General features: G+C 34.2%; 1 protein-coding gene across 1 annotated transcript; it reads right to left on the bottom strand.

Moving 5' to 3' along the window:
* Nucleotides 1–4,945: 4,945 nt before the first annotated feature.
* Nucleotides 4,946–24,326, bottom strand: Rab11 (RAS oncogene family member Rab11). Its single transcript, XM_089639410.1, has 6 exons — nt 24,027–24,326; nt 20,953–21,074; nt 13,224–13,456; nt 9,285–9,400; nt 7,583–7,727; nt 4,946–6,062 (listed from the first exon to the last, which is right to left on the bottom strand). Exons 1-5 carry the CDS (start codon nt 24,064–24,066, stop codon nt 7,594–7,596), a joined length of 645 nt encoding a protein of 214 aa, XP_089495536.1. The 5' UTR covers nt 24,067–24,326; the 3' UTR covers nt 4,946–6,062; nt 7,583–7,593.
* Between the last annotated feature and the right edge of the window lie 202 nt (nt 24,327–24,528).

Here is a 24,528-nt window from a genome sequence, read left to right as displayed (position 1 = left end):
GTTAATCATAGACATATGAATATTAGTAGACCTGCCCTAAATGATTAAAAGCGTATTATTCCCCACTCCCCATACCGGTTCCATTGGAGCCGGCTGGGCTCGCGTATGGCTTCCCGTGAATCTTGAGAATGTGACGTCATCATTCTTGTTCGAACTAGCGTCGAGCTATGGTCGAGGCATTTTATGAAATAACACGGCAAAATAGTGGCTTGTGATATGAAAACTTGTAAAAATAGATGTGAAAAAGAGAATAAACCCAATTGTCGTATTACATTCCATATGTAAGCGTCATTTTAAGCTTATTCACGTCGTATAATATATGAATCAGTTGTAGAAACATATACTATCACATCGAACCAACATTGGTCGAATGTAGCGATTCTCAAGTGTGCGCATCGTTGTTACTGGGAAGTAAATTATGAACACTTATAAAAGTGTCTTAACTAAATACGTAAACAAAATATTCGACTCTGAAAATAGAAGAATTTTTTTTGCCGAATTTGGACTTCGCAAATTTGTTCATAACGTGGCGAGTAATTTGCGCTCCCATGTAAAAATGTCTATTCATTCAAAAGCAGATTTTAGTTTTAAGAACTAAATGGTGATATTATAATGCGAGATGCCTATATACTGTCAGATTGATTTATTGACGAATCACAGTCAGCTTTACCCCCTTTGTTCTTCAACAGTTGATTTTACCCCTCACCTTTAATTTCTAGTCTATATATTCATATGTCTGTGGTGTTAATTTAGTATTTTTTTCAATCCTGCAAATTTGCAGGATCAAATATTGCTGAAATCCGGCAGGATTGCAAACCCTAATTACCTTTATTTCAACTACGCTCTATTTAAACTTCATGATTGTAGATTTTGATTGCTCCTCAAGTAAGAATAAGATGGAGTATTGAGACAGAAGTGAATGCTTTATTAATTTATTTGAATCAGTGTCAGATATGATAGTGAACTATCCAAAGTATTATTAAGAAATAGATTAGTCCTTAAGGTTAATTATTAGTGAAATTGTTTTTAAGTTCAACAATTCGTTCTATGCTACTGTATTTTGTTTTTAATTTTGTCCTAAATCTATGATAAGATCAATAATAACAGTGAAAAAAACAAGTTGCAAAAAAATATTTATTATCGTGAAAGGACTGCGCGAAAAGTATTACCAATTTTTTTCTTCTCTATGGCTTTTGATTGTGAAAATGAACAAATTATAATGATCTTGAAAGAATTCTTATAAAATAATTATAAATTCTTCATAATATTATAATTACCTAAGTTTTTAGTTGTAAGCAATGTATTAATTATTAAGTATTTTCCTTGAAAATCCGTGATATTCTGAAATATTTATTGCACCATTTTTAGAATTGCCTTTAAAATGTTTATGAATGTGATAGAAGTGCATGGTGCAGCAATAAGCTAATAACAAACTGAAGTTATTTTGATATAATTGTATTCACAAGTCGTTATGTATAGAAGTATATATTTATATAATGTAACAAAAAACCAAGAGAGAAACATATTAGGTCACCTGTCTATTTGGGTAGGTTAATCACACCTGCAATATGTTACTTTAAATATTTTTGATATTTTAAAATGTAAATATTATAATGTTTAACTTAATAAAGTATTTTTAAAAACTCATTTGTTTCTGTAAAAAAATAATTAATGCAACACTAAGGATGGGTTAATTCACAGAATTTAAACATTTATCAAATTTCATCGTTCATTTTCGGGTTCTGTGAAAGTACTATTTATGTTCTGTTATTATATCATTATAGGCTAGTTGCTTTACAGAACTGAAAAAATAACAGAACTTGAAAAAATCTTTCACAGAACTTGAAAATTAACTTTGAAATATGAAGAGTTGTTCAAATTCTCTGAAACAACGATGTCCAGTAGGCCGTCCCAGATCATGTTGGGAGAAGCAACTCCTGGGACTGCATCGACCATGGACGGAGTTCGCTGAAGTAGAACAGGAAGCGCCTCCGTGGTCGTCACAGGTTCAAATTTTATTTTATTTGATTCATTTGAGTCACTTTGCAATTTATTCACTTAAAATAATATATAGCATATTCCAGAGTGGTAGAACTTTCAAGTATGGCCCTGGTGATAGATCATTATTCAGAATCAAAACATTGCTTGAAATGTCTTTAGCCATGTTTGGTGACCATATCCGCATAGCCAGGTACTTCCCCCACCTTCCTGTTCCCCGTACTCACTGACTCAGACGGTTAGGAGTATTTGGGAATCTTGTTCAGAACTCGCATAAAAAAAATGAAAGGAAGTCGTAGCGACAGATCCCCGACCCGAATAGGACAAGAGGAAGGAGGTGAGATGAGCATAATGGAGATCCATCGCCGAATGGAAAACAGCTGGATATTCATAATAGTGAATGAAATTTTAATTCACCACTAAATCAAGTAATTTTATTGAATTACTATCTATCTATCGATCAGAGCAATGACAAATTATGTGAGACAAAATCGTTTAGAAGATTCTTCAGAGAATTTGAACAATTTTATAAATTTCAGTTTTAATTTAAATTCTGTTACTATTTCATCATGGGCCGGTTGTTTCACAATACTAGGATAATAACAGAACTTGAATAGGATTTTCCCAGAACTTGAATATTAATTTTGAAATGTGATGAATTATTCAAATTCTGTGAAATTACCCGTCTCTAGACCTTCACCGAAAAATTCAATGATTTGACTTCAGTTGACAAGTGTATCTACATTCTGGACAAACAAATTCATAATTAGTAGTGTTGATTGAGGAACAGTCGTTCATTATTTCAGAGTCTAAGGGAAGGGATTATGAACTAGATTAGTCGTAATAAAGAAAGTTGAGTCAATAATTCTGCTGATAAGTTTTAAAATGCTAATTAGATCAGTCTTTTGTAAGTTTTTCTAAAGATAGGTTCAACCCTGCACCAGACCACGATATAAGCGCGATATATTTTCATGGCTTGGCCTATTTCAGCGCATCGCTCGTCATAAATTCCTAAGGGTAATGTATGGCGAGCGATGTTCTAAAATAGACCAAGCCGTGATGCGTATAGCGTAATGCGTCGCGTACCTTACAGTTTTTTTCAATTTTATCTTGTTAGGAGTACTCGCCTCTTTCAAGTATGAATTCCTGGCAAGAAGAGATGTTGTATGAATTATATATGATGGATGTCAGGGCATGTTATTCTCTGTGGTAATAGTGGATTTTCACAAACAAATGCAATTAAAGCGTGTTATTGTAAATAGAAATGCATTTGTGATTTTCAATAAAATTTATTTAAGAAAAATGCTGTTTATATTACACAAAAGCGATAGACTTATGCACCCAGCCTGTAATAATTACCATATTATAAAACTATTTACATGAATATTATTATATTATGTTTAATGCTTCAGATCATAGCGACATTATTAAATTGTTTTAACATTATATACATTGGTGGATTAGCTAGTAACTGGGGAAACAAATATACTAATAAAGCCAGTGATCACATTTAAATACATAACCCGAGCTTATGGCCACTCTCCGTCACTGGTTCCATCATAACTTGCTCCCAACCGGCTAAACCTTACCCTGACAACAAGCTGAACACTGAAAACACAGGCCAAAGAGTAGTCAAAATGTCAGAACACATCCAACTAGACCCCTTTCAGACACTTACAAAATATAAATAATAAGACGTAATTAAGAACAACAAAAGCCACAATACAGTGAAACCCTATTAAGCAGTTTTATTTTTCGGTACCTGAAGATTGAATTTACACGTACATTATAAGGTTTTCCATACGAGTTGTTTACTTTCCAGTCCTTTGGAAAACATTATAAGAGAGTTTCACTATAATTTTACAGTAAAACTAGCATACAAGATACCCTCATAAGAAGTTATCATGTATAAGATGTTTTGATTTTTGGATAGGTAGTAAGGACCTAGAAAAGTGAATTTTAAATCCGCGTAATAAAAGGTTTCCCAAATAATAAATATTTTTATTCAGTCTCTTGCACCTTATAAAAGAGTTTCACTGTAATAATAATGTTATTTAGCTATTGAAGGTCTGTTGGTCTAGTTTTTATAACAAGCAGACTCGTTGTTTGGGCGTAAGTTTAGATATTCCAATACTTGTTTATTTCAGTTCATATTTTGCACAATTTACTACAATATATTATTCACGACTTCAATTATTTTGCCTCAACATTTTACACATAGACAATAATTATTGTTTAGAGAAAATATCAAAATGTAAAGATTAAAGTTGAATTCAGATTAGAGCAGTTTCCTATCACTATCAAAAACTGGAGTTGAGAAGATATTGTATTATTGGAGGAGAGTTTAAAACTAACCTACAAAATACAAAATCGTTTAAAATTTTATATTTCATTTAACCATACAAGCCTGTTCTACATCTCAATCTTTAAAGATTTCCACATTAAAACAAGCACTGTTTGCATGAAAAAATCATAGTGTTTTTATATAGAAACTGTCTTGAAAGGGATACATATCCATTTGGTTAATCTTTAGTTTATTGACAATAATTTGACTATGAACAGATAATATAGGAAACAGTTGTTAAAAGACTTGTCCCCTTAAGAATATGAATTATTTGCTCATGCTATTTAAAACTCTTTACATGAATTTGAGTATCTTACATTACTTCTTCAAGGTAAAAGTTAACATCTCAGCTCAGGATAAAAGGCTCCCACAATGGCTATGTCCATTACAAAAAATATGGACAATATTGAACACCTTTTCATTAATGCTCGCAAGCAATTTATCAATATTTTTTGACTAACCTACAAAATAAAAATGAACCATTCTAAAGCTAAATTCATGCCGAGTGAATTTCCTTCATGGGCGGTGTTTGGAATGATTCACTGGCTGCGGAACAGAGAACCGGTGCAGAGGGAGATATGACATAAATAAAAGATGGTCAAATGACGTTAAAGCTAATGTCAGCTTTAAGATATTTATTTTAAAAGTTTCAAATATAAATAGCAATTTACAAATAATATACCGGTTGTTGTAACTCATCAACAAAATGGCAAAATCTATACACTGTCTCTCCTTACTCCAACCCAGGTGACAACGCCGTGGACACATCAAGTCACATACATACTCCTCATAAGGTAAGTGAGACAATTCACGTCAGGAAGTGAGACTATTCACATGAGTGAAGCGTGACTCTTCACATCAGGAAGTGAGACTATTCACATGAGTGAAGCGTGACTCTTCACATCAGGAAGTGAGACTATTCACTTGAGTGAAGCGTGACTCTTCACAAAGGTTAAGGGAGACACTTCACCATAGATATAGGAGGTATGCCTTGTAAGATATGCCATAGATGTGGGCAATACTGCGTGTCAGCCTCGGGGATGCAATTTAAAATAATATAAAGTTTTAATAATATTATGTATTAATAATACATTAATAATAAATTGATATCCTAAAAATAACATAATTCAAATAACATTACAATAATAATCATCCATCGTCTCCATTGAAACTAAGTTGCGTAGATAAGTAGATCATGTAAGGCCAGCGTATTGTTTGTTTGTTTGTTTCTTTTACTTGAATATAATATGAATATACTAATATATAATCACACTCTACAAATAGAGGAGCTTCAGGAGCGTTCCAAGCGACTGGGAATAAGGCAGAAGTTCCCCAACTGTGACCCTGTCTGTTTGGAGAACTATTGCAGTGGCTATATTGAGCGCAGATGCAGTACCGCAGTCTGCATTATCGCAGTACGCAGTCTCGCCGCCAACCTACTAACAAACAGCAACGGAAAGACAAAACAATCCAGTGGTGGCTTATGAAATATGCGTGATTTTAATACATATACTTTATCTTAAATATAATATATAGTTTGTTTGTTTTGTTTGGGTGTCTGGCGCTTTTTATTCGCACGGTGAATCAATCAACTTTGCTGTTCAATATGCGTTATAAGGATAAATGTGTATGGATATCTACAAGTTACTTCTTCGTACGGCCTCAACCTGTCGGGACCTCCCCAACACTCCTTTCTCAGCTCCCAACACATCCCAAACAGCTGAAACAATAATACTAATATTCACACATTTGTTAGGATACATCAACAGTCAGAATGGGATCAAATCAGATGCACTATACACATTTATATATCTGGTAACGGTTTCGAACGTTTCCCTACCTGTACCAATATAAACTACAATGTTTGTTCATATCACATATTACATAATAATATATAAGAATAAACAGTAATATATATTACACACTTATAAGTATTTCCAACTAATGACACGTAGGCAAGAAACATCAGCTTGTATTATTTGATAATAACAGAATGTATTATAAATTCAGTACTGAAATGGCAATAAGGCAGACCTGTGAATCCACTATACCTAAGCACGATGGAATGCCGAGTTCAATACACAGTTTTGCAGTGCCCACGAAATGTTATATAATCAGGTAGAGTAAATTGTTTTTACACTACAATAATGCATTAAGTGGCCAACTCTGATGCAAGTCATTAAATTCGAGCTCTAATAAAAGTCACAATCAGTTGGTTAAATGTCTCAATACAAAAAAATGGATGCGTAAAAACCACCATAAGAAAATCTTACTAACTATCTTACTCGGCGTCACAAAAATTGCACATCTTCGAAAATAAGTTTCACCAAGCCAATAATAGAGATGAGCCAACATGAGTAGATATTCACTATCCGAATGTTGGAAAGGACACTGTGTCAGCATTAGAAAACAACCCCTTAAAATGGACACCATTGTTGGTAACCAAACTTAAGCCGTTTTGACCTTCTACAGGTTTTCCAACAGTTCCAAGAGACTGTGCAACTTCATCCGGAGGCGTGGATCAAGGCGACTTCACTTTATTGTCTCATTTTTGCAATTGGTGCCATTTTTGTGTCACCGAGTGGGTGTATATTGGCAATTTTTTTATATTTATTTTTTGTTATATCTCTTTAAAACTTTTTTACTAATTAGAGGAAAAAAATTGCAAATAATACCTACACCAAATAATAATTATTGGAGAAATGTGTGAAAAACAAAATTACAATTTAATTTTTAAAAGTTCTGAAGTTACGTGCTAAATGGTAGAAAATGCTAAGGGTCTTCAAATGATGATTTTTTTTAATCTCTGGATATAGAGGTACCTTTAACAATAACAGAAGATTTATCAAATATTCCATGGGAACGGTTGTACAAAGGTGTTCTGAATTCCTGTCTCATGGACTGATATTTGTAAGGGCAGTTTGTTTTTACTGATGCTTTTTAGTGGGCCGCTGTTTAAAGTGGAGTAATATTATAAACTATGGTTTATCTTGTTCGTAGTTGCTACTGTTTGGGAGATCACTGCACATGCATACTTTAGAAAAATCTGCCACCGTCTTTGAGATGATAGTTGATATTTTTTCATATCTGTAGGTTTAATACCAGGAGGGCAAGCTCTCTACCATAATTAACTAATAAACGGCAGGGTGCTTGATAGTGACATTGAATTGACACCGTATTGCCACCTCAGTACTGAATGGTATGTTGTTTGTAGCTGTAAGGTAAATAGTCGGTGCTTACCTCAGCCTCCCCTACTGACAGCACTGGCGCCGCACACTGTCGGCCTGGGTGGGCTTCACATCGATGGGCTCCACTCGCTCGGGTCGGATCACATCACCCTCGGGCGGGTCGCGCATCTGCTTCTGTGATACGATCCGGTATATCTCTGCAAACAAAACAAACAGATAATGTAAACTAATATTATTGACAAACCAAAACAGAGCCAAGTATTGAAATGACAGTTCTAGGACTAAAGATAGGATACAGGAAAATGTAATGCAAAACTATCCTTAGAGACCTAAGGATGGAATGTATATAGGTGAGTTGTAATTAGATAGTCAAACCAAAACAATAAAGTTTTATTGGAATTTTAATCTGCATTTTCCTTTAAAAAATATATCTTTCAAGCACTTTCGAGGCACAGGTAAAGGTAAGATAATTATATTTTGTATGATGTTAAGTTAATAATGTGGATGATACATATTTTGTCATCATATTTTACGTGTTCCAAGAGACAAATTATTGTGGGCATGACCCAGAGAAGTCAAAAGGTCGGACATCCTAATCTAAACTAGTAAATAGATAAATCGTGACATTTTATATTTGTTTTTGTCAGAATCCCTCACAAGACAAAGATCAGTCAGAGGAGAGATGTTTAAAGATTTTTTTAAAATAATAATAGAAAATCAGAGAAAAACTCAAACAGGCAATATTTATAAAATTTAACAACTAAAATATCTGAAGGATCTGGTTATGGAATGCCAATCACGACATGTAAATGAGTATGTTTAAATATTAGGACCAATCACATTGCTGAAAATGCTTGTCTGAAAAATGACTCCTAGTACATTATCAGTCAATAATGACTCATTTTATATATTCACCAGAAAAACACCAGAGTAAATACAAACCAAGATTATACTATAGAATTTAACTAAACTATATGTAATCGCAGGAGAGGGAGGTTGCAATGCAAACTATTTTTTAGATAATTATTTTAAAGCAAACGCTTAGTGGAATAAAATTATTTTGACAGTAAATAAAAAAAGAAATAATATATCTGTCTCTAAATGAGAGAAAGTCGCTATCTCTGTCTGTCTGTTTATGCGCTTAGTTCTTCTAAACTACGCAACGGATTTTGATAGAGTTTTCACTCTCATTTAGAGAATTTCTTCCGAAAGGTTTATATACATATATAATACATGCATATTATATTTATAGAAGACGCTATTCAGTTGTGGGGCCTTCAGGGAACCAAAGGGGATTGGAGAGGAGAGATGAGACCTGGGAAGACAAGACATAGCCACATATCCAATGACTACCCTAGTGAACTTTATAAAAAGGACCGGATGACTGTGAAAGGAATGAGGTAAAATGGGAGATGGCACAATGGGCCTATGGCCTAAGTGCTCACGGGAACAACATGTAAACCGTCTCTACTCTATAAATAAATAAAATAATTATAGAAAGTAGAAAAAAGTCGATGTTTAGCAATAAAGTCTTAAACAAAATATTTTCAGGGGCTTACATTGCCAACGCTGGCTAAACCTTAAGAAATACATCAAAAAAATTTACTACAGAATTGTATATCTTAAAAAGGCCTCACAAAATCAAAACTTTACCCCAAACCACTTATAAGTCCCCGAGCAACGCTGGGTACACGTCAGCTAGTTATTACTGAAATAGGATGTATAAGAATAATGAATATTACTTAATTAGTTACCTGTGAGTATATTTTGAAAAGCAGTCTCCACATTGGTAGAATCTAATGCTGACGTTTCTATAAAACTGAGGCCATTCCTTTCCGCAAATGCTTTCGCTTCTTCTGTGGGGATCGATCTGGAAACAAACAAACATTTATTTATTTATTTATTTTTATTTATTTATTATAAGAACTTGTTGAACATTTTTACATATTTTTGATAATTCATCCGCCATGCTAGGGATGTCCCTGTGTTATGGCGGGTGATATTTACAGATTGGATTTATAAAATAAGTTAATTATAAGTTATAAAGTTATGCAATTCAGATAAAAATATAAGTTAATTAGATTATACAATTAAATAATAAGTAAGTAATAAAACTATACAAATTAAATTAAATTAAAAGTTATTAAATTATACAAATTTAATTGCATTACAAATATTAAAATCATGGTTTCTAAATGTATTTATAGTAATAAAGATGGTATTAAATATTAATAATAATTGATAATTAGTTGATAAAATTATAATATAATTTAATTTATGTACCAATTTTTATATATTGTGGTCTCCAAGTGAACTTATCCATTTTGATATTAGTTTTTTAAATTTATGGGGTTGGTTTCGGTTTTTAAGTTTTCAGGGAGAAGGTTAAATATTTTGGGAGCTAGGTACATGAAATGTCTTCGAGCTGACGTGGTATGTAGTGTAGGTACGTTGTAGTATTGGTTGGTTATTGTTCTGGTGGTGTAATTGTGGTGTACGAGGGTTTTTTTCTTATATTTGTACAAAAAATGCATTAGAGTAAATTTTATGTGGAGTTGCCGTATGTTTAAGACATTGTATTCAGTGAAGAGTCGAGTGGAGGAGTATCTTGTCGGTCGCTTGTTGATAGTACGTATTATCGTTTTTTGGGCTTTTTGTAATGGATCAATAAGGTAATGTGCACAACCGCCCCAAATTATGATGCCATATGCTAATTGGGATTGGCAGAGAGCATAGTAGACTGCTTTCATTATTGTAGGAGTAAGGATATTTCTTAATGTTCGAAAAACATAACAGAGCTTGCGAATTCGGGGAGTTAGGCTGGCTAAGTGCTGATCCCAACGAAGATGATGATCAATTAGGACCCCTAGGTATTTTATATGGGATACTTTTTCTAAGTTTGGGCAAGTACAGGAAGAATAAGGTCTTGGACAAGAGTGAATTGTTATTCTCTGATTGTTAGTAGGTTGGGTTGCATACATTTATATTGCATACATTTATTATTAAACAACAACAGAAATACTGAAAGGATAGACAGTGTGTTTGGCATTCTATCCTCTCACACATTCATTGCAACACAATAATGCTGTGTTTTATAGAGCCAAACCCGATAGTAAAATGGAAATTTCAAAGCTCTATAACTCACGATGGAAATGACATTGTGAGCCAAGAGTAGTTTTTAAAAAAAATCTTTAGCCAGTGAGACTATGGCATCCCCAATTGGGATAAGTTGTGAGGCTGAATGTAGTGGGGATGGAAAGGAGATGGGCGGAGGAAGGTTGGGAAGTAACTGGCTATTCAGATCTGGTCACCAAACACGGCCTAAGCCATTTCAAGCGACGTTTTAATTATGAATGGTGGTCTTACACCAGGGCAATACTGAGAGTATCTTCCACTCTAGAATGTGCTGCAAATATACCGTATATTATTTTAAATGAATAAATTGTGAAATAACACAAATTAATCAATTAAAATTTACATACGTACACAGGGATATAAACCTGCAATCTCCGAATTGCTAGTCGAGAACCTTACCCCTCCAACACGGAGGTTGATGTACAAATTCTAGCCACAAAAGCTGTGCAAATTACATGTAACAAGATCCGGAGTGATTTTACTACTTCGAGCATAAAGTGCTTTATAACATATAATATATTCTACTAAGTCTGATAGTATAAGCCTGGTGGAAACAGTCATAGATTAGGGTGTAATTTATTTCAATATTGTTTGAGTCATCAGCGACCTGCCAATTTTGGAGTTAATTGTAAGGCTGATAATGCACGGCACATTACATAAACCTGCTGATAAAATACTTATTATTTGTGATAATACAACAGCAATATCAAGATTACAATAAAAATAATCACCGACCACACAGTTAAGTCACCGTCACCTGCAAAGTGTAGAGGCCGCAAGTCACTTCCAGGATGCAAGGTTGTATTCACTAATTAGTACTGCTGGCAATATAAGGTAAACTGTTTCATTCAAATCTACTATGATGTAAATAATAGGCATTGAAATTCATTTTAAAATCCATTAAGCTTACGCTACATTTTTTAACACCCAACTAATTATTTTACAGCACCCAATATATATTATCGTTTTAAATGTAATCTACCCGATTAATTTTTTTATGATAGTAAAATACCCCACTATTTAGAAAATAAACAAACAGGACAAAGTCTGTTCTACCAGACACTGACCTATCAATTAGTGTGAAGCACAAAGTGCTGAGGGGATGGAACGCTAAACAAATAAGTTTTCGCATACACTCCTTCAATTTTACTCTGTTATTCTGACTCTTGACATGGCCCAGGGGCTCTATTCCTGAATCGAGGGCGCTCGTAATCGTCGTCGAAAGTACGTATGTTGGTCGTCGTTGCTATTCCCGAAATTGGTCGAAGGTACATACTTCGACGCCAAACGTCAAAAGTCATTCCACACAACAACTACTGGGTATAACCAGTAGAAACAGGGCAGCGAGTGGTAGGTTGTTGGCGTTTCTATGGAATTGGCTGTCAAAATCTAGTCTAGCTGTCAATTTTTGTTTTACCGCGCGGATTCCGCAAATGTAAAAGTGGGTGAAAATTTCCCACTTACTAAGTCTTTATCGGAGCTTACAAGCTCAATTAAGAGTTGCTTTTGGCAATTTGTAATATGTCCCGCAGCCATTTCTGTTTTGAATAACGAATAACTGTTGTCTGTTTGACAGTCACACCATAGAAATCCCAAAAACATCAGGAACATAGACAATATTCACAGGGGTGCCAATATAATCATCTCTTGTACCAACTTCGACCGTTCGACGCTCAAGATACGTAAAATTGAAACATTCGAAAAAGTTAGTCGAGACGACTAGTAGTTTTTCACTCGAAGACGGCGCATACGAAAACGATTGATCTTTTAACTCCAGAATCGCAGGCCAGCTCAAGTACTTGGTTCACTTGATCGTATTATAGGGAATAAGAACTAACATCAATTTACGCATAATATTGTTTTTTACTGCGGGCAATATTTGCAGGATCGCCACACTGCCACGTTCCGCCTCTAGCTGCGGACGCTGGCCATTTTTAATATTATTCAGGATCTACCTTTCTTTCTTGACAGTTTGTTCTTATTTCCTTCCTTCTGATAAATTTACGATTGACTCGTGTATAAATTTAAATTAACAATAAAGTTCAGTTTATTACAATCATTTACAACAATGTGTTTTGATTTATAAATTGGAGTAAGAAAATCTACTGACGAGGCACCCGATCGCTGAAGGTAAGCCAGCGATTCCATCCTAAGCCATAGTACCATGTCTTTCTCGGGCGTCCCAGACTTCTTCTGCCATTTGCATCTTATATTTTTTTTACACTCTTTCTCTTCGTTCTTCTCTTCTTCATACATGCCAAATCATCTAAATATCCCTTACATAATAATCATTATGCTTACATCAGCCTTGCATTATTTACGAATCTCCACATTTTTCAAACAACTTTACATGATTTTACACCATATATCGCAGGTATCTAATTTCTACAGCATTCAGACTACATTCAACAATTTACACCGTCTCATTTCTACAGCAAAAGTCATTACAATTGATTGTATTATGACCGTTATTCAGTTTAGGCTGAATTATCTGATCAATATTCATCACTCGGCAGTTTGACTAAAGAGTGTAGACAATAAAGATTCAAGTTGTTTACCTGAGATGGCGCAAATCAGACTTGTTTCCCACGAGCATGATTACGATGTTCTGATCGGCGTGATCGCGCAGCTCGCGCAGCCAGCGCTCCACATTCTCATAGGTCAGGTGCTTGGCGATGTCGTACACCAGCAGTGCTCCAACAGCCCCCCGGTAGTAAGCCGATGTGATGGCGCGGTACCGCTCCTGGCCCGCCGTGTCCCAGATCTGCGCCTTTATCGTCTTGCCGTCCACCTGGAATTAATAAACATAACTTAGATTTCTACTTTATAAGATACTACCATTTACTAGTACTGCCCATCTGCCTCACCTAAGTTTCATTGCGCTTTCATCTTATTAACCCAATTTTATTATGAGAATAAAGACTAACGCATCCCAAATCCGAATTTACAGATTGCAGATCAAATTACTTTTCAAAATTATAAATAATAACCATGTAGAATCTTCCGTGTTGGCCACAATCAATATCAAACACCATCTACTTAGAAACCCCAAAACGTTCCATACTCCTTTCCAAAGAACCAACTTAACATTCCAACCAACCTCTTGTGTAAATGTGTCGACTTTATAAAATCCACTGTAGCGGCAAGATTCTGGACATATTTAGCGACAGCTCCCAGAACTTTACCAAATTTCTTACATCTCTTGTTCTCACTTAACTTTACTTGACCCAAACATTATTTGTCTCTTGTTATTTTACATTCCAACTTATTGTTTTATCCTTACATATTATTGTACACTGATATCAGACGGTTGGTATATAATCTGTTATATATTTGTAATTTTTTAATGTTAAACCTCTAAATAAAATAAAAAGACTGAAGGAAACGGGAGGGGAAGGAGATGAGAATGAGGAAGGACAGTAACTCAGATCTGGTCACTAAACTCGGTTTTTTTTTTTTTTTTTTTTTTTTTTATTAAATATCAAAATAATATACAAAAATCAAAAAGTCCCAATAAACTACTTTAAAGTAGTTTGTCATTGGGTGCTTTTAACTTAAACAGATTATATCAAATGTATACATTCATATCATGAGAGGTGTAATACAATAAAAATAAAAACAAAAAACAATTAAAGCGTATGCAGTTAGAAAGTAATTTCAAGCATCATTTCGATTCGGAATGATGGTTTTTCACCAGAGTGATACTCTCAGTATTTATACGTCTGATTAATATTTTGATGTGTTCAACAATGATCCTACCATCTCTTATTCTTAATAATAAGAGTGACTTCATTCATTTTATGCCTTCTGTGTAAACTAAACTAAAAATTCCAGACAGGAAAAAAAAATGTACAAATTCCATGCTACAAACTTACGAGAGCTTGTGTTGCTCTAACACAAATTTAAAAATAAAATGCCAATTTGAAAGGGCAAAAATCTACCGTCTATTAAATGGTTACTACCCCCGAATTAAGGAGAAATAAATAACAAACAATTCTGGATGTGATAACCTCAAACTAGACAAAAAAAACTTAGCAATCAAGAGGTTGCAAAAAAAAAAAGGTGAATTAACATTTCAAACGAAAATTCTCTGACGAGGCTCAAAAATAAAGATAGTAAAAAAACTACGGTCACTAATAAATAACTTAAAGTTCAAACAAACGCAGAGGTGCATAAAGAACTTTTAACATGACATGGAAATAGATCATTACATAATGCATTTTCCATATAAATAAAATCAATAACCAAATGTAACCATAATATCCAAATGGGCTTCAGCAAATAATGACATTGCATATTCGAACTAGTGGTACTAGGTGAAAGGCACTAATTTCAGGATACATTTAGGAGTTAATATTTTTTTATTGTATAGGAAAAACTGAAATATTATTTTAATTTTGTTCAAGCAACAAAAAAGTATAATTATCAAACTGGCCATACTACATCTTTTTTTAACTCCACCCAAGAGACCCTGAGCAAAGTAATTTCCTTCAGGACCATTATCTTTGGAGATGCTGGGTGGAGGGTTTTTTTGAAGGGAGGAAGAAGTGAACATGAGTCTTGAAGAGAACCGTATTAGTGGGAGGGAGACAACAGAGACCGGAAAATTGCTCCACAATCAAGCTGTGGAACTCAAGAATGAGTCGTAGATATGACCCATTCTCATGTGCAAAATGTCAACCGAGTACAAATGTTGGGCGCGCGTTTGGCGTGTTAGCTTCTGAGGCCGACTTGACTCTAGATTGGATGGAGCCCGGTGCCTGAGCTGGTCACTTACGAGTTGCACTAAGCATTTCAATGTGTATATGAATGATATCTCATTCTTCCAGTAATATTGACCTGCCAATACCTTACAATAAGATCATTTCTATAGTTCTTCACCTCGTACTTCGCAGGATTGTCGTGTCGTAACCAATTTTGATGTTGGAAGAGGGTTCCCAGATACATATCAATTTTTTATCAACTGAATTTTAACAAAAATCTGATATTGTGAACCCATTACGGCCAACATTAAAATAAATTTTAACAAAAATCTGATGTTGTGTACCCATTGTGATCAACATTAAAATAAATTTAAACAAAAATCTGATGTTGTGAACCCATTATGGCCAACATTAAAATAAATTTTATCAATATCTGACAATGATAATCTAAAATACCAAAGATTTGATTTCTGTTGGCTGATTTGAAATGTTCCATGATAAAAATAAATTAATAAAAAATAACTATCTTTCATCCATTTCTTGATGACTCTTAGTCATAAAAAAGAAGATAAAAATAATTAAATTAAATACTAAAATTTTTGTTTTCAAAAAAACATTGACCTGTATTCGGAATAAACGCAAAGAAAGTACTTGGAGAAATATGCGGAGTGTATGGATAGATTAGCATGAATCGAATGCAGTCAGTCCAGTGTGAACATTCCAAGCGTCACGGTCTGTTGGCATTGGAAGTGTAACCATAGTAACATGGCCACACATACATTATTAGACTGTGCCTACATGAGCAGCCTTTGATTATCTGCAATGGTTTACATAATTGTACTGTAGTCTCACATTGAACTTGGCTCTATAAACCTCTTACTGCGTTTACATTCCCTGATATATTGTGGCATATTTGTGTCATTCTAAATGCAAGGAGGAAATTTAATTCATGTGATAAAATGCAACAATAGGTTTATTATTATTTACCAAGACAATCTTAATCTTGTCAGAATGAGGCTGCATTTAAATGTGGTATTGAAACCAGGCATCTCAGAGCATTTCATCACAAGTGTAAATTTATAAAAATAGATTATTACACGGCCTCCGTGGTTGAGGGGTATAGCTCTCGACTAGCAAGACAGAGGTTGGAGGTTCAAATCCCGATGTGCGCAAGTAAATTTTATTAGATTAATTTGTGCTGTTTCACAATTTACTCATCTAAAATTGTATATAGTATACTTGCGGCACGTTCCAGAGTGGAAGATACTCTCAGTATTGCCCTGGTGTAAGACCACCATTCAGAATTGAAACGTTGCTTGAAACGGCTTTGGACGTGTTTGGTGACTAGATCTGAATAGCCAGGTACTCCCCAACCGTTCTCTTTCCAATCTCCTTCCCTTCCCACTACCTTCGGTCTCACAATATACCCCAACTGGGGATGTCATTGTCTCACTGGCTCCAGATGGTTAGGAGCAGTTGGGACTCTTGTGTAGCGTTCACATAAATAAAAATAAAAGAAAATTTAAAAAAAAAAACACACACAAATTGACATTTTACCTAGAGAAGAAATATCACCCAAGAAAAAATTGGTAAACATTTTTACTGAGCATTGACTCAACCGTGTGAGTAATAACATACGTAGTTAATCCAATAAAGATTAGCATATTTACAGAATTGTAAAATAAAGCCACTTCAAAAATAATAATAAATGAAAAATGGCCACCAAATAATATAATCCAATAAGTTGTGGATTTTAAGAGATACATTCACAAATAATGGAGTTGTCATGCCAAGCAATGACCTCCTACAGACAGAGGTGTGGGTGTTGACAGGTCACCAATACCACCTCACCATGTGTGACACATAACCTAAGATAGCGTATAAGTCCCCGCCATATGAAGATATTGATTCCATACTTGTTTAAGCTTGGACATTCCAAAAACAAAGAAAGAATAATAATGACTTGTTTTAATTGTGTCCTAATTATAACGGAATACACTTCTGCCTATTTAACATTCCCTGTAACAGGAAGTAACTGTTCTGTTCAGGACAATAGTCAAATACTCGACTAAGCTTTGACATTCTCAAGCCGTTATGTTCACAACCACAATAATATAATAATGAAATTACGAGTAAATAATTTGTGTATAAAGCGCTGTGTACACTAATTCATTGAAAAATTAACAAGTTATGACTGCCCAAAAGAGTGTCAAGTACCTAAGCCTGCATCTGTATAAAATGCAAATTACCTAGAAAAATAATTATGCAAAGCAAAAACAATTTTTTTTATGAAAGGATTAAAAAAAACTTGTATGTAGTTAAATTAAAACTTTTTACTTTGATTTTGGTGGAAGAATGAGAAAAAAGGAAAAATATTTACAATAGGTAAGTACCGAACTTTAAGTTGTAGCAGTTGTAGGTTAAGGTTCATTGTCTATCTCTCTTCAAAAAAGAGATTTGACATCTTGAAAATGAAAAGTTGTGAAATCAGTCAAAGAGTTAACACTTTGACGGACATTTGCCAGAAAATGCCAGAAAACAGAGGATCGTGATAAGACCAGTGGAGGCTAGCACTAAGAAGCGTTGGAGCAACGCCTTGTCTTAATTTCGGTCAATCTAAAAATAATAATTATCAACCAAAACCACCAAAAACCAAAGCAGATAACTTAATAAATGTAATACTATAAAAATATTAAGTGGAATTCAATCGGCTCTAAATTTTTGTTATTTGCATCACGTGTCATAAGTCACGTGGTGCGAGTGGATTCCATATCGGTCATCGAGAATTATCTCCTCGAAACATCGATTATCTATACGAGCAGAGCGTGGATGTTGAACATGAGTCGGAATTGGTGTCACCTAGGAACTCTTCAACGATGCGGAAATATCCAAAGACACAATACATTTATTTGTCACACCGAGATTGACGCCACTTTAGTTCATAGTTCAGACACCGATAATTCCAGCAGGTCGTAAAAAACCTCAAAATTGCTAGTATTCCTTACGCGACCTGGCGTAGGGGATTGGCTGACTACATTGTTAGAGCATTACCCATTTGTGTACAAGTACAAACTGCCACTGGATAAGACTGACACATGTATTTTGTGAAGTCAATGGAAATCAGTTACAAAAAATGTATTCCCTGGATGTGAAGTGTTCGCGTTCTGACACAAATAGACAGGTTACATACTACTACAACATAAAACATAACTTCGCTGTCTGTTGTGTCATATCGCATGCCCGACTAAGACAAGTATGTACATTCCATCATATCTCACATTCTCTAAGGCCACGTCCGCACAGACAGGCGGCTTGCTTAGCGCCTAGAGTCTAGCGAGTCACCTAGCGAGTAGCTTAGTAAAACAAAGTTCTAGAATACTCGCGACTGGCCGCACTGCGCGCTTGGCGCCTAGCTAGTCGCATGCTAGTCGCTTTGCGTGTATCGAAGTGAACCAACGTGTTGGTTTTTTGTCACTAGGCGCGAGGCATTTTCGAAGAGAAAAATGGACGAAATATTAATTGCATCTGTTTTTAAAAGAAAACCTCTGTGGAATCCAGCTAATGAACTCCATAAAAATTTGTCTATAAAAAAAAAAAAAAATTAATAAACTATGGGAAGAGGTAGCAATCGAAGTAGAAAAAGATAGTAAGTACTAAAAAGTGATCTATTTATTTCTGTCATAATTTTTTTTACAATGAGACGTTAATTATGGTTATGGCGTTGGATTATGTTTACTGAGAAGTAGATTAAATGATTCTCTGGACTGGTAAAATTTTTCGTCAAAATTAGGCAATTGTTTATACAGAACATTAAATTCCCCATGACTTGACCGTGACTTATTTATGTCATGAACCCAACATGGTGGATAAGTAGCAGTTTTAGAGTCACCTAGCGACCCACCACGCAAACCACCTTCAGTGCGGCCACCGTGTATCCTAGCAAGTAGCCAGAATGCAAGCCACTAGGCTCTAGGCACTAAGCAAGCCGCCTGTCTGTGCGGACGTAGCCTAAAACTAAATCAATAGACACGGTGTGCGTGGATGTGATGAAATACATTTTAAGCAAACTAGGATAAAGGTTCAAAACTCAGTTATACCTAAGACAATGAAAGGAAAGTAAATTTGAATGCAAAATTCAAATATCAAATTGACCCTGACCTACAAAATATATTGGCGATTATTGTTAAAACCTTGTAAAAATTCCTGTACAACCTTAAGGAAGGAACTGTAACTGTGCACATAATAGTTTTTTTGCTGTACAGGAAGTTAAAATGACACCTTTATAATTCGGCCGCTTTAGCCTCATGTGGGTGAACAAGAATGAAAGAATGTAACATGAGTCAGCCATTAATCCACATTATAATCATTGGCAAAACTAATAAACCAATAGCATTCTATTTCACCTGATTTCTGATAATCTAGATTGAAAATGTGTAGCAAACAAAACATTCAAAGAAATAAAATTGAAACAGTAATTCCATTGAATGTTTGAATATTCTCAATTGTGTACTTTCTTTGTGATTCTGTTATGAAAATGGGACAAGCTTGAATTCTATTATTGAGATTGAGCTCTTATCCTCCAAGTTGTAAACGAGAATGCTTATCACTAATAATTGCCAAGCAAAATACCGCCATACAGTGATGTAAAGAAATTCAATTTTATCAATAAATCAATCTATGTATGTGGTATGTGTATTCTATTGCCAGGTCATTTGTCAAATTTGTAAAAATGTGTGTATGGATTAAGAACGAGTTAAAATTGAGCTCGGGAAAAGTAGAAAACAACATAGCAGTTGATCAAACACCAACATGGCATGTTACCAATTTTAAGTAATTACGTATTACAAAAGGTTAAAAAATTTTCTCTTCATGAAAGAAAACATTTGACGTTTTTTGTTGTTTTATTGTGAGGAATGAATGCACCCCTATGATTACAATAGCCATTGTATGACTGTATTTTAAATTGGCAGACAGATGTGGGTACCACTATTATGGGAGCACTGAAATGGAATGTGCTAGATTGGTCATTATCTAAAAACTTAATAGATTTTCTCCTCCACAGAAACAGATTTTTAAGAAACTTTACACCACATGAATCCAAATGCATGTGTATGGTTGGTATGGAATGGAGACTTCTCACCAATGGTATATATATTATTTAATTGAAGCTGTGAAACATTAATAATAAAAGAAGATTCTAACGACAATCAATCATTCATCACAAGTAAAAGAATTTGGGTAACAAAGGATTACTGTGAATAAACTCCCAAGTCAAACTGTTCAGGGCGACTGGTACAGGTAATGCGAAATATAAAAGGTGCTAAAGAGAAGACTTCCAGATATGTAGTTTATCAAAACTGACACTGAACTGAACACTCGACACAATGAAAAAAAAATGCTCCAAATTTCACATGACTTTTTTAATACTTGAAAATTTCAATTTCAAATTTAGCATCTCCGTACCAGAAGGCCTGTAGACAGTTTTACACTTTGACAAAAGAAATTAGCATATTTTAGAAGTAAAGTTCCCGCATAGAAATGTGGGGGAAAGGTATTGCGGAAGTTTAAAAATTATTTTGCTCACCTCTATGCTTCTAGTTGCAAATTCGACACCTATTGTTGATTTAGATTCTAAGTTGAATTCATTTCTTGTAAATCTAGAGAGTAGGTTACTCTTTCCCACACCGGAGTCTCCTATTAGTACAACTGGAAAAAGAAAAAATAATACAAATTAGTAATAAGTAATATACATGTAGCAGAAGTTGGGGACGCCACCGAGGAAGACATGGCCAAGAGTCAGAATAATAGAAAAGTATATATGAATGTGAATGAGGCAAGAAGTGTGTGCCAAGACCGAGTTGTTTGGCAGTCTGTCCTCTGCCTACCCCTGTCAGAAAACGGCGTGATGGTTAGTTAGTTAGTTAATAAATAGTTCCTACATAGTATTTTGAAGGGATAGAAAACACTTGCTAGAGTAGTTGCATAGAATAAGGGGAATAGATGGTAATGTAATTAGTTTTGGCATCATTTTCTTGTAAGATTATCTTGTAGAAATGTTTTTCTTTGATTATGCCCTATAAGCAATGTTCCCTCTAAGGTGTGCAGCCACACATTTGTTAAAAATTGTCTGCACACATGTTTTCATCTTCCGCACACATCTCAAAGAAAGGAATGTGTCATCAGATTTTTTTGTTTTGCGCAAGTATTCACAAAAATAACCCTATTTTTAATAGATTCTCGGGGTTTGCACCATATGTGTATTTTGAATAAACATTTTATGAATTATCCCTTGTTTGAAGGTCTTTGAGTTATTTCTATGAAACTAAACTGTGAACATTTGATATTCCAAATGAAAGGGAAGTTACATTATGTCAGTGTTTATAACTGTCACTTAGATAAATACCAATCAATCATATTATAACATTGGTTGAACGCTTAATCAGACTTAATTGGTATTTATGTAACCTACATCATAAAAAAAAATGGTTTTGAAAATATAAATACATGCAAACAGTTATTATTTTAAGACAAAATTTATAAATGAAAGTCATAAATATGAATGAATGATTTGTAAAACACAATGCATGCCTCTTAGAAAATTTAATTTGAATAGATTAAGTGAACAAAAACATGAAATGGGGTCAAAGAGAAATATGAGGTCACTCACAGAACCATAAAAATGGAAAAATATTCCAACTCTGGAAAAATGGTGCCACAAGTCTGTTTTTCTCGTTTTTTTATTGAATAAGTATAATTTCCATATTCAAATTACAAAATGTTAGCTGTGGATTTTATCTGGGTTTACATTATCGGGATTAAGTTTTGATCTTAAGGCATTAAAGTTTACGCTAGACGAGTGTAAGGACAGGCTCAACAACATAAAGCAGAAAAAGTATAAAAAAATCTTCCATTGTCTACTGATGGTAATAACAATGAAGACACCTAGAAAAACAGCTACATAATGTATTTTATTCAATAGACTGGTAAATTTACTTCTCAGGTGAGAAAAGTTATAAAAATGAACTCTACTAATATAATAACAGTAAAGTAGACTCTGGTGTATTATTCTAAAGGCAGTTTCTATAGAATACAATGGTTTAATTAGGATTGAATAACAATGTGGAGAGTAAAGGTCATATCAATAGAAGACTGGGACAAAAATAATATTATCTAGAGCGCTACGGAGTTCCAATTGAACATTTTTTATGGCTTGAATAGAATTTGGATTTGTAAGCAGTACATTATCATAATGTGGCAAAGGATACATTCAAGTTGTGAATTATTTGCGACTTCTAACAAAGGAAGAAGAATAATTGACAAAAGGAGAAATTTGTTACAAAACAAGATTATTTGAATTTATAAACAAGCGAATACGTGACAAATTAATACAACAGCCATAGTCGGGAATCTAACTCAACTCTGGTTTGTATTTTAGTATAGCTAGGTATGAAATTAATATGATAATTAATAGAAATTATTGGTTCAGATTTTCATATTTGTGAGACAGCCAAAATGGCAATGGATGATACAGCGAAAATATAACTTGGATATTATAATCCTTGTAGAGTTCATGCTGGGAAAATGTATTGAAGTTATAGGGAGCAAGAGGTGAATACTAAAGTGGGCGGTGTACGTGTGATAAGAATCTGAAGGGAAATAAACAGTTTATCCTTTATTTATAATATTTATGAAGCATGTTGTAGCAAATATGGGTTTGTACGATAGCATTGAGGAAAGTGATATTTTGATCAAGGCACTCCATTGATATAGCATTACTTCTGAACTAGAATGCTTTAATCAGTTGTGATCCTCAAGTATTGTAGAAGATAATCTAACACTTGGAAATATGCATAAACCCATTGGTACATTGTTGTCTAGATGCTATGTGACCTTCAAAACGATTAATTATTCATATAGCCTCCTATACTTTTACAGATAAATGGAAAACTACGCGGAAATGTAAAATATGTAGTAGAATAGATACTTTGTGGATAAACTAGTAAATAAGGACGTTCAAAGTATATTTTTAAAATTTTCTTTGAACAAAAGAGAAGATACTCTGATGGAACTAGGCACATAGTATTATCCCAGTCATTGAATGTTTATGTTTATAATACTATAAATTAAGTGATATATTATGCAAAACAATCAAGTGGTTTGTTCAGAATTAACTACCTACGTCGCAAACGATAAAAAATAGTGATACGTAATTACAAAAAATATGAGTAAAAACAATTTTATAAAAATTGCGTAATTCGTTAATTTAATCGATATTCCTTGCGGGCAGTTTTATTGCGGTTGATTGCCCACAGGTTCATCAGCTGATGACAATGAAACGAACAAGAATAAAATTTCGAGGTAAAAAAATCGACTGTCAGAACTGTGCAACAAAGAAACAACTTATTATTGCGGAAAACAACTAACAAATTACACTTAGAAGATAGATTACCAACATTTAAACGGACTTGACAAAAAACAAAGGTAATTATTGACGTCTGATAACTTTTGTAGGCTGTTAAAAAAAGTATTGACATTTTAACAAATCGAAGAAATAGGTGTACAGTTCAAGCGAATGAAAAGATTTAAGTAGAGTAGGGAATATCTAAGATTCAGGAGTCAATCGACGAAAATATAGTCAAGAAAGGTAATTTTACGTACCTTTGAATAAATAGTCGTATTCGTCATCTCGGGTGCCCATTTTGGATGTTGGAATTTACACCCTATTAGGGTGATACAAACTTCTCCACAAAGCAGATTATGTATATTAGTGATGAAAAGAGATAGCAAAAACAGAGCACGGATGATTCGTTACACTTTTAGATAAATTTGATGGCACAAACACAAACGGATTCTCCGGATGAAATCGAGTTACCACAAAAATAAATGGGGCCAAAGAATTCACAATATGGCGGCCGACTTTACGCCCCTCACAAAGCGCAAGCGTCAACGTAACGACGTGAATCTAGCGCAGGCAGAATAGTAGCAATGACAAATGCGTGTTCGCAACTGTACCAGAAATTCCAAACAAAATAAAAACATTTCATGTTCTTATTGTATTTGCCAAGATGGCAAGGCGGTACGAGATTACATACCAAACTTGTAATGTACAAATCGTGTGTTATATTAGCAAAATGTCTTCCGATTTCCTCTTGCTGGTGAG

The sequence above is a fragment of the Hesperophylax consimilis genome, chromosome 14 (assembly GCF_061612785.1).
Source record: "Hesperophylax consimilis isolate HC1 chromosome 14, BYU_Hcon_1.0, whole genome shotgun sequence".
In the NCBI taxonomy this organism is placed as follows: domain Eukaryota; kingdom Metazoa; phylum Arthropoda; class Insecta; order Trichoptera; family Limnephilidae; genus Hesperophylax; species Hesperophylax consimilis.
The sequence above is the reverse complement of the archived record's forward strand: the minus strand, read 5'-3'. Positions and strand labels throughout refer to the sequence as shown.

Coding starts and splice junctions, on each gene's coding strand:
- Rab11 (XM_089639410.1), bottom strand. CDS start 24,066: ATGGGCACCCGAGATGACGAATACGACTATTTATTCAAAG. Junction 13,457..20,952: donor TTGCAACTAGAAGCATAGAG/GTGAGCAAAATA, acceptor TATTAATTCCAG/GTGGACGGCAAGACGATAAA. Junction 7,728..9,284: donor TTTTCAAAATATACTCACAG/GTAACTAATTAA, acceptor TTTTGTTTGCAG/AGATATACCGGATCGTATCA.